This window comes from Martes martes (genome assembly GCF_963455335.1).
Source record: "Martes martes genome assembly, chromosome: 10".
Lineage (NCBI taxonomy): Eukaryota > Metazoa > Chordata > Mammalia > Carnivora > Mustelidae > Martes > Martes martes.
In genome coordinates, this window is record NC_137898.1 from 109,895,589 (window position 1) to 109,908,048 (window position 12,460).

At 37.7% G+C, this 12,460-nt stretch overlaps 1 protein-coding gene across 1 annotated transcript in view; it reads right to left on the minus strand.

Annotated features, from left to right (window-relative positions):
• Positions 1-841: 841 nt before the first annotated feature.
• Positions 842-12,460, minus strand: part of DDX10 (DEAD-box helicase 10) — a 276,083-nt gene continuing 264,464 nt past the window's right edge. Inside the window, exon 18 of the mRNA XM_080817845.1 lies at positions 842-1,515. Within this exon, the coding sequence (XP_080673971.1) occupies positions 1,338-1,515 (178 nt within the window). The 3' untranslated portion in view covers positions 842-1,337. The remainder of the gene's footprint in view (positions 1,516-12,460) is intronic.

Here is a 12,460-nt window from a genome sequence, read left to right on the forward strand (position 1 = left end):
CATCAGGAGGAGAATCTGAACCCTAACCAAAGTCAGAAGCTGGAAAGGTAAGGAACAAACCATGCCGAAGAGTCATATGAAGAAGAATCAAGTGAAGGGTGGTCAAGGGAAAGGCTGAGAGTCATTGAGTTTCCTGGTGTCGCCCACGAGGGATACTAATTGCATAAGCAGGCGAAACTTTTCAGAGACAATACAGATTCTGGCTGAGTTGGAAGTGTTTTGGGGATATTCAGGTGAGACATTCCCTTCCTTGGATTCATGAGTGGTTTGGACCAGTTATCGAAAATTATTTGTATTTTACACATGGAGTGAGAGGGTACCAAGGGAGAGAATAGTGAGACGGTGATAAATCTATGGTAAAACCCAGCATGCCAAGGCCCAGATTTCTTTCCCCACAAAAAATGTGACAGTTATTCATAACCAAAAACAGGCTCTGGCTTGATCTGCTTCTTACTCATTATCAGGAGCTGGCTCTGGGTGGAGCGCCGTGCAGTGAGCTGAACAAGGCTCTTACGGAAGACCTACCGCCTGCTGGGTGCTCACTAAGGGACTGGTTTTGGATCACATTCTTCAGATTCAGGACTTCCATAGACTTCAAAAATGGCTATGAAAACTGCAAGTGTAAGTTAAATCTTTAGGATTTATCTTTATTTATCTTTATTTATTTATCTTTATCTTTATTTATCTTTATTATCTTTTATTATCTTTATTTATCTTTAGGAAGGCTAATCTAAGAATATGAAAAATTCACTGTCAGGAATTGGCCAAGCATTTTTCTCTCTGGAACCTTCCCCCAAGAGTGTTCTCGTATTACTGGACACAATGAAAACATTAATATTTTATAGGAAATATGTTTATTATTGATCGTCGCAATTCAAAAATACTCTTTTCTCAGGGCTGGTCCATCATACTCTGTCTCTTTAGAGATATTAAATACATCAAAACTGTGAGCAATTTTGTCTTACAGTACATCGAAATTTCTGTGTGGTAAGCAAGACAGGAATTTCTAATGAAACAAGGTCTCCAGAAGTTGCCGGTAAATCAAAGGGAGCATCTCCAATGACGAGATGAAGGAATCCATGGGTAAAATCTAACAGAGCACATGCTGGAAAATGGGATCAAGAAATTTTATAATCCACCTGCACTCTGAGTTTGCTCTGAGATAGTGCAAAGTACATCCTGTGAAAGGGGCTTAGAGATCTAATCGCTTCATTCTGGAGGAAAGATCCTTTGGGTGTGGGACTCATGTCATCCAAGTGTTCCACAGCCACTTGCTTTTCCAACTTCTTGTCCACATCATCGTGACCAGAGGTTTCAAGGAGAAGAGCACGGAATATCTAGCTTTGACTTTTAAGCAGATGTAACACCAGCTCTTCATCCTCTGCTAAAGAGAGACCTGTATCCAAAGGCTCTAAGGTCTCCCACTTGGCCTTCTTTCTGTTACGATTTGTGGGTCCCACGTCTTCCATTCCGCTGTTGTTCCTTTTTCTCATTCCCTGCTGCTTCTTGGTATCACTGGTGGGAACAAATCCAATGATTTACTTGATAAATAACTAAATCCATTATGAAATCAAACACTTCAAATAGGACAAAACCACCAAAAACAGATAGTTGGTAAAGTGATGTTATTCAAGAGAGAAAGAAACTGTAACAACATAAGGATATCTATGTCATAAGTGCCTTCCCATTAATACATGGGGGGAAGAGTCCCTACTATGCATCAGGCACTGTGCAGGGTACTTTGTACATATGGTCTCATCCAATCCTCACAATTCTAGGGAGCTATGAGTATAATATCCACCGTTTGGGGACACCGATGGCCTGTACTCTGGCTCCTACCTGTGCTTGTCCTGCCACATCAACCACCTCTGTTCAAAGTTAGGTTACCCTTTAAGTAGCAGTCTGCAGGCTCACAGATATCAGGATACCAGACAACTAATACCTGTTGTATTAAGTTGTGATATATAGAACATGAGTAAAATAGAACCTCAAATGTTGCATTATTTAAGACATCAAATAAACTTCCCCCATTTAAAATCTGTACCTAAGATACAGATTGTCTTGTCTTGGAAAAGCAAACACTATTGCAGTATTCTACTCTCACTACTTTTATTTAAAATAGTAGTGGAAGTACTAGCTGTTGCAATCAAACAAGAAAAAGAAATAAAAGGCATGCAGATTGGAAGGAAGAAGTAAAACTGTCACTATTTCCAGACATGATGTTATATATAGAAAACCCTAAAGACTCCACCAAAACACTACTGAAAATAAATAAATTCAGTAAAGTTGCAGAACACAAAACCAATGTACAGTAATCTATTGCATTACTATACCGGAGAAGCAGAAAGAGAAATTAAGAAAATAAACCCATTTACTACTGCACACCCACCCCCACCGCCAAATCACATAACCTAGGATCAATTTAACTGAAGGGTTAAAAGACCTGTATCTTGAAATCTGTAAGACAGCAATGAAAGAAATTTGAAGACGACACAAATAAATGGAAAGATATATTATGCTCATTGACTCTAAGAGTTAATATTAAAACGTTCTACTATCCAAACTATCTACAGATTCAATGCAATCCTTATCAATATTCCTATTCCTGTGTTTTTCACAGAACTAGAACAAATGATCCTAAAATTTGTATAGAACCACAAAAGACACCAAATGTCCAAAGCAATCTTGAAAAAGAACAAAGCTGGAGGTATCACGATTCCAAATTTCGAAATAAACTACAAAGCTATAGTACTCACAAAGCTATAGTACTCAAAACAGTATGGTACTGGCACAGAAACAGACACACAGATCAATGTAACAGGATAGAGAGCCCCCAAATAAACCCAAGCTTACATGGTTAATTAATCCACAACAAAGGATGCAGGAATATATAATGGGTACAAGACAGTCTCTTCAATCAATGGTGCTGAGAAAACTGGATAGCTACATGCAAAAGAAGGAAACTGGGCGACTTTCTTACATCATAGACAAAAATAAATTCAAAATGGATTAAAGACCTAAGTGTGAGACCTACACAATAAACTCCTTAAAGAAAATAAAGGCAGTGGTCTCTTGGACATTGGCCTTGGCAACATTTTTCTAAAAATGCCTCCTTAGGCAAGGGAAACAAAAGCAAAAATAAATTACTAAGACTACATCAAACTAAAATGCTTTTGCAGTGAAGGAAACCATCCACAGAACAAGGCAACCTCCTGAATGAGAAAAGATATTTGCAAATGACATATCTGATAAGCAGTTAAAATCCAAAATATATAAAGAACTTCTACAATTCAACACCAAAAAAGCCAAACAATCCAATTTAAAAATGGGCATAGAACCTGAATAGACATCTTTCAAAACAACAACAGCAGCAGCATACAGATGGCTGACAGACAATGAAAAGATGTTCAACATCACTAATTATGAGGGAAATGCAACTCAAAACTACAATGAAGTATCAGAATGGCTAGTATCAAAAAGATGAGAAACAACAAGTGTTGGTGAGGATGTGGAGAAAGGGGAACCCTCATACACTATTGGTGGGAATGCAAACCGGTTCAGCTACTGCGGAAAACAGTATGGAGGTTCCTCAAAAATTTAAAATGGAAAAATCATATAACCCAATAATTCCACTACTAGGCATTTACCCTAAGAAAATGAAAACACTAACTCAAAAAGATATATGTACCTCTATGTTCACTGCAGCATTATTCACCATAACCAAAATATGGAAGCCACCTAATTGACACTTGACAGTTAAATAGATAAAGAAGATGTAGCATGCATATTTATTATATATATAATGGAATACTACTCAGCCATTAAAAAAATGAGTTCTTGCCATTTGTGAATACATGGATGGATCTAGAGGGGATTTTGCTGAATGAAATAAGTCAGACTGAGAAAGACAAATATCATATGATTTCACTTACATGTGGAATCTGAAAAATAAAACAAACAAAAAGCAGAAACAGACCCATAAACATAAAGAACTGATTGTCGCCAGAGGGAAGGTGGCGGGGATAGGTGAAATGGGTGAAGGCAGTAAGAGGTACAGACTTCCAGTAATGTAATGAATAATTCATGGGGAGGAAAGCTACCACATAGGGAATATAATCAACAGAACTGTAACAGTGTTGTCCAGTGACAGATGGTGCCTACCTTGAGGTGAGCACAGCATAAGGTACAGAGTTGTGGAATCACTATGTTGTCCAACTGAAACTAATGTAAGATTGTGTGTCAACTATACTTCAATTAAAAAACAAACAAACATAATTGCAGTATTCTGCGTACACTTGAGGCACAGACCATAAAAATAAAGCTAGATTCTAAAGGTAGAGGAAATCACCTAATACATAAAAATAAAAGAAAGGGCAAAACATTCTCAAAGTGTTTTTGAGATACCATCATCATGTTCAAAGATGACCCAATTACCAGATGTGAGATTAAAGCAAAATAAAAAGCCCATCTAGCAGTGTTCGTAGTAGTGACCCTTCATTAAAGGCTTCCTGTGGTACATGCTATACACAGATTATATCATTTGTCTTCATGAAAATCCTTGGTATGGGGAGCATGAGCTTTGTTTTCTACAATGATTAAATGACTGCGCCCAGATTGTAAACAGCAGAATCAAACCCAGATCTGAAGAACTCTAAATTCAGCTCCAAAGCCAAGCTACTAAAAGCAAAGAGTTGACTTCCTTCTGTCAATATTTGGAAGACAAGAAAGAAAAGAATTGGCTGTGGGAAGAGCACTGATTTGGTACTAACAGTCAAATCTTAGTGAATCAATTACCATTTCTTCTAAGCCTTAGTCTCTCTGCAAAGATGAAGATTATATAATTTACTTAGCAGAACTGCTGCATGATTTACATGAAACTACATAAAGGCAAGAACACAGTAATACTCAATACATGTTCATTTCCTTTCTGCCTATTAACTACTCCCTTTCAAATAAATTCTTACATTGATGTTAATAAAAAAGCAAAAAAATCACAGAAAATATTGTATTCCAAGCATATGATGTATTCAAAAAACAAAACAAAACAAAAACCAAACCACCAAACTGCTCAAGTTCCAATGGAGTATATTACTTCTTAAGAAGCATGCCTAGACAGAAGACATGAACAGACATTTCTGTAAAGAAGACATCCAGATGGCCAACAGACACATGAAAAAGTGCTCCACATCACTCAGCATCAGGGAAATACAAATCAAAACCACAATGAGATACCACCTCACACCAGTCAGAATGGCTAAAATTAACAAGTCAGGAAATCACAGATGCTGGCGAGGATGCGGAGAAAGGGGAACCCTCCTACACTGTTGGTGGGAATGCAAGCTGGTGCAACCACTCTGGAACAGCATGGAGGTTCCTCAAAAAGTTGAAAATAGAACTACCCTATAACCCAGCAATTGCACTACTGGGTATTTACCCCAAGGATACAAAAGTAGTGATCCGAAGGGTCACGTGCACCCGAATGTTTATAGCAGCAATGTCCACAATAGCCAAACTATGGAAAGAACCTAGATGTCCATCAACAGATGAATGGATAAAGAAGATGTGGTATATATACACAATGGAATACTATGCAGCCATCAAAAGAAATGAAATCTTGCCATTTGCGATGACGTGGATGGAACTAGAGGGTATCATGCTTAGTGAAATAAGTCAATCAGAGAAAGACAACTATCATATGATCTCCCTGATATGAGGAAGTGGAGATGCAACGTGGGGGATTTGGGGGGTAGGAAAAGAATAAATGAAAGGAGATGGGATTGGGAGGGAGACAAACCATAAGGGACTCTTTTTTTTTAAATTTATTTATTTGTTAGAGAGAGAGAGCGAGTGAGCACAGGCAGACAGAGTGGTAGGCAGAGGCAGAGGGAGAAGCAGGCTCCCCGCCGAGCAAGGAGCCCGATGTGGGACTCGATCCCAGGACGCTGAGATCATGACCTGAGCCGAAGGCAGCTGCTTAACCAACTGAGCCACCCAGGCGTCCCACCATAAGGGACTCTTAACCTCACAAAACAAACTGAGGGTTGCTGGGGGGAGGGGGGTCGGGAGAGGGTGGTGGGATTATGGACATTGGGGAGGGTATGTGCTATGGTGAGTGCTGTGAAGTGTGTAAACCTGGCGATTCACAGACCTGTACCCCTGGGGATAAAAATACATTATATGTTTATAAAAAAATTAAGAAGCACGCCCAGATATGAGTTAATGTACCTAATCAGCATATCCACTTATGACCAGTTTGAAGCAAAGCCATAAATAGCTTCGCATCTCACCTCCCAGAAATGCCCAGTGCTCTGACTCAGCAGCCATTCTCTCTCTCCGCTGGAGGAAAGACAAACTGGACAGCACTATGAGGTTACTTTAAGCCACAAACAACTGCATTTTGAAAGGGTGCTCATAGAGGTGAACTCTAAACAGTTCCTACACGATGGGAATTCAGTTAGCAAAGACAGTAATTTCTAGTGGAAACAGGCCTTAAAAATAAAGTATTCATTCTTAACCTGCTTGAGGATTGCCAGTCCTGTGCCAGTCCCACTGGGCTAGAGTGCCATGGCTGATTTGGTACAGGCCAATACTGATTTCCACCCTGCCTGTGCTTCAAGTGCATTTCAGAGCAGCTCATCAGAAAGAGCTTAATTAGTGGGCTTTACTAATGCATCCTTTGTTAATGTGCTCTTGAACATCATATTCCCTGCAGGAAATAGCTGGTTCGGATAATAAAAGGAAGATGGGGAAATTTATGTAACCCAAATATTTTTATAATTAGCAGCTTTGCTGCTTTGTGGACCAGTTCAAATTCTAGATAGGTATTTTATCCTACTTTCCATAGCATATGAGTAATTTGTGTAACAAATTAATTATTAAACAATAATATAGATATTCTATAGGTAAGTCACCCAAAAGGGGAAAAGGTAATGAATCTAGGAAACATAAGGAAAGCAAGAAAGCAAAATGCGGTGACAATGTGGTCTCTTCAGAAAAGGTCTCCTCCAGGCACCTGGGTGGCTCTGTTGGTTAAGCCACTGCCTTCGGCTAGGGTAATGATCCCAGAGTCCTGGGATCGAGTTCCGCATCAGGCTCCCAGCTCCGCGGGGAGTCTGCTTCTCCCTCTGATCTTCTCCCTTATCATGCTCTCCCTTTCTCTTTCTCTCTCTCAAATAAATAAATAAGTAAAATTTTTAAAAAATAAAACAAAGAAAGAAAAGGCTTCCTCCAAATGGTGAGGTACTACAGAGTGAGGTCAGAGGTCAGGAACATGGCTGAAGAAGACAGCCCTGTTCGTGTTCCCTCCCAACAACAGGGACAAAAATGCTTTTGTGGGAGCTGTGGTATCCACCACTAGATGCCAGAGACCTGAGAGGAGTCTCACCCAACCATGCTTTGGTAACAGGCGTATAGACTACAGTCCCAGCTGTGAAATGGCTCCATCTCCTCTCAGCAGTGGGAGGACATCACCTTAAACAATTACACATGGATGGCAGGACCCTCTGGAATTCCAGTTTTCCAGTGGAGAAATTTAGCACACCAATAGAGGAAAAAAAAATGAGTCTGAACACCAGACAGGGTAAGAGGAATAGTTTGACTTCACTCATATCACCCCTCCCTCCAGCTGGCAAAACTGAGGGCCAAGAAATCTTAGGTATGATTTTTCCCATGGTGGAAAGTGAGAGCAAGTGAGTACCCAGCTTCCCCAGCTGTGTGGAATGTTGCCCAAAAGGCCCATTTCTTTCTCACTCTATCCAGCATACTAGATCATTACCTGCATGCCTGGGGGCAAGAGGCAGGAAGAGGCTGGGAGAGTGGCGGACAGGACTCTCAGAATAAAAGAATGTGAATCCTGCTCACTGTGTCATTCCATTCCTGATTCCATCAAGAACCCCACACATGAACCAATGGAGATGCCTTATACACAGATCCCTCCAACTGGTCCATGGGCACCCTCCAGCATTTGTGTGCCTCACCCATACCCCCCAACACCTATGTACAGCTTCCTGTTCATGCTCCTGACAGTGGTAGTGAGAGTGAACTTTGGCAGATAGCTACTGAGCATGACCCAAACCTGTAGGTCAGGGAGCGGCCACTTCAGCATTAGTGCCATTCTTGGGAAAGCAAAAGGGAGGGTGTAAACATTTGGCCTGATGTTTCAAGATCAAGAGGAGACATACAAGCTTAAAAATTCTGGCACAAGAGAGACCAAGAAGTATGGAGCAGGTGAATCCATAGAAGGTCTAAGAAAGCCTCAGAATCCCTAGCTGACCTAGGGACGACAGAGGGCATTTCTCTCTTAAAGGCAGTTAGTCAAGACTAAAGCAGGTGCCTGTGACCACTACTGTGAAGACAGCAACACAAAACTTCAAGGAATGTGACCAATCAAGAAAACATGATATCACCAAAAGGTCACAGTAATCCTCCAGTAACTGATCTCAAACACATGAAGATCTATAGTTTACTGGATAAAGAAATCAAAATAGCTGTTGAAAGGAAGTTCCATGAGGTATATATAAAAAAATAAATCAACAAAACCAGGAAAACAATGTATTACAAAATGAGAAGTTTAACAAAGAGACAGAAACTATTAAAAAAAAACACACAAAAAAACACACCTGCAGCTCAAGAATACAATAAATAAAATAAAAACCTCGGAAGGGAGGACCAACATTGGAACAGATCAAGCAGAAGAAAGGATCTGTGAGATAGAAGATAGAAACTTTGAAATTATCCAGTCAGAGGAGAACAAAGGGAAAAGAATGAAATAGAGTGGAGAAAGCCTACATTATCTACAACATACCTTTCAAAAGAAACACTTTGAATTATCAGAATCTCAGAAGGAGACAAGAGGGGAGCAGAAAGCTTATTTAAAGAAATCATAGCCAAGATCTTCCCAAATCTGTGGAGAGACCTGAATGTCCCAAGTACACAAAGCTCATAGTTTCCCAAATTCAATGGAAAGAAATCTCCTCTAAGACACATTACAATAAAAATGCCAAAATTCAAAGACAAAGGCAGAATCTTAAGAGCAGCAAGAGAAAAGAAGCTTGTAACTGATAAGGAAATTCCTATAAGGCTATCAGCAGAAACTTTACAGGCTTAGAGAGGATGGGATGGTATGAAAGAAAAAAATTCCAACCAAGATATTCTATCCAGCCAAGCTGTCCTTCAGAAATAAATAAGAGAAAAAGACTATCCTGGACAAACAAAAGCGGAAGGAATCCAAGCTGATATGAAAGGATGCAGAGCATATGAAAACCTATGAAACTATCCAATACACTGCTAAAGGTAAGTATAGAGTTAAATTCAAAAAATGGTAGTACAGGGTGCCTGGGTGGCTCAGTTCATTAAGTGTCTGCCTTTGGCTCAGGTGACAATCCCAGAGGCCTGGGATTGAGCCCCACATTGGGTTCCCTGTTCAGTGGGGAGGGTGTTTCTTCCTCTCTCTTTTCTTCTGCTCCTCCCTCTGCTTGTGATTGCTCTCTCTCTCAAGTAAAATAAATAAATAAATAAAATCTTTAAAAAATTGTAAAATAAAATATGTGAGTACAAAAACAAAAGCTAGTTCTGTAATATGTTAGTGAGTTTACCACATAACTCCAGTATAAAGGTTAAAGGACAAGAGTATTAAAAATAACTACAGCTACAATACTGGTTAATGAATACACAGTATATAAAAAGAGGTAAATTGTGATACTAAAAATGTAAGAAGAGAGAAATAAAAGGATAGAGTTTTTGTATGCATTTGAAATAAGTTGTTATTAACATAAAACAGACTATTATATCTATAAGATGTTTTATGTAAGCTTCAAGGCAACCGCAAAGTAAAAACCTAGAGCAGACCCACAAAAGATAAGGATAAGGGAATCAGAGCATACTTCTGTAGGAAATCAACTCAAAAAGGAAGGCAGCAAGAGAGGAGAAAAAAACAAAACAAGGGAAGAACAAAACAGCCAGAAAAGAGTCAGATAACATTACTAAGTTCTTACCTATCAATAATTATTCTAAATTAAAATGAATTAAATTCTCCAATCGAAGGGCATAACGTGGTTGGATGGATAAGACTCAACCATATATTGCCTGTAAGAAACTCATTTCATCTTTAAGGACATACAGTCTCACAAGAAAGGGCTGGAAAAAGATACTTCTTGCAAGTGGAAAGCAAAAGAGAGCAGGGGTAACTGTTTACTTATATCAGAAAAAATAAGCCAAAACAAAACAAAAGATGAAAAAGATCATTATATGATGATAAAGAAGTCAACTGACTAAGAGAATATAACAATCATAAATATATATAGACCCAACATTGGAGCACCACAATATATTTACCAAATACTAACAAATCTAAAGGGAGAAATAGACAATACAAGAATAGAGTATTTTAGTAACCACCTTTCAACAAATGGCTAGATTATCCAGACACATAAAAATAAATAAGGAAATGTTAAAATTGAACTATACTTTAGACCAAATGAACCTAACAGACATGTAGAGGACATTCCACCCAACAGCAAAAGAATACATGTTCTTGTCAAGCACACATAGAAAAATCTGCAGGACAGATCATGATAAGTCACAAAATAACTCTCAGAAAATTTTAAGAAGACTAAAATCATATTGATATTGTATCAACCTGGAAATCAACTACAAGAAAATGGAAAAATTCACAAATATGTAAAAATTAAATAACATAGTTCTGAAAAATGACTGGGTCAAGGAAGAAATTAAAAAAATTTTTTTTAAATCTCTGAAAATGGAAACACAAAATAGCAAAACCTGTGAGATGCAGCAGTTTTTAAGGGCAAGTTTATAGAGTTAAAAGCCTACATTAAGAAACAAGAAAGGTCTCAAATAAACAACCTAACTTTATACCTCAAGGAACTAAAAAAAGAACAAATGAAGTCCAAAGTTAGCAGAAGCAATGAAATACAAAGATCAGAAAATAATAAGAGACCAGAAAAACAAAAGAAAAAAAAAAACCAAGAACTAGTTTTTTCTAAAGACAAACAAAACTGGCATTTAGCTAGACTAAATCAAGAAAAAAAGAAATCAGACTCAAAGTCAGAAATGAGAAAGGAGACATAACAACTGCTATAAAAATATAAAAGATATAAAATATAAAATATATTTTATATTTTTATATATATATATTTTTTATATATATATATTTAAATATATATAATATATATATATTTAATATAAATATATATATTTATATTTATATATATATATATATATAAAAGATCATGAGACCACTATGGATTAATTATACATCAACCATTTGAATAACCCAGAAGAAATGAATGAATTCCTAGAAACAGCAACCAAACAACACTGAATCATGAAAAAAACTGCAAGTCTGAACAGACCAATAATGAATAAGGAGACTGAATCAGTAATCAAAATCCTCCCAGCAAAGTCCAGAAGCAGAGGGTGTCCCTAGTGAATTCTGCTAAACCCTTAAAAACGAATTAATGCCATTCCTTCTCAAACTCTTCTAAAACACTGAGGAGGAGAGAATATTCCCAAACACATTTTACATGGACTGAACTAATCTAATGCCAAAGCCAGATAAAAATACTAACAAGAAAAGAAAACTACAGGTCAATATTCCTGATGAATACAGATGGAAAAATTATCAACAAGATATTAACAAGCCAAATTCAACAGCATATTAAAAGGATCACACATCATGATTAAGCTGGGATTCATCCCTGGGATGCAAAGATGGTTCAACATACCCAAATCAATAAACATGATATACCAAATTAAGAAAATGAAAAATAGGATGCCTGGGTGGCTCAGTGGGTTAAAGCCTCTCCCTTCAGCTCAGGTCATGATCCCAGGGTCCTGGGATCGAGCCCTGCATCGGGCTCTCTGCTCAGCAGGGAACCTGCTTCCCCTTCTCTCTCTCTGCCTGCCTCTCTGCCTACTTGTGATCTCTGTCAAATAAATAAATCTTAAAAAACAAACAAACAAAAATAAACAAAAAAAGAAAATGAAAAATAAAAAGCATATAATCATCTCAATAGATGCAGAAAAAGCACTTGACAAAATTCAACATCCTTTCTTGATAAAAACTCTCAACAAATTAGGTAAAGAGGGAATGTACCTCAACATAATATAAACCATATATGACAAGCCATGGGTAACATTATACTTAATAGTTAGGGACTGAAAGCTTTTTCTCTAACATCAGGAAAATTAAAGGATGCCCACTCTCATTATGCATATTCAACATACTGTAAGTACCAGCAAAAGCAAGCAGACAAGAAAAAGAAAAGGCATTCAAATCAGAAAGGAAGTAATTTTGTGATTCTTTACAGATATGACCTTATATGTAGAAAATCCTAAAGACTCTACCAAAAAAACCATCACAATCAACAAATAAAATAAATAAATATATAAATATAAATAAGTAAACAAAATCAACATATAAAAATCAGTAGCATTTCTT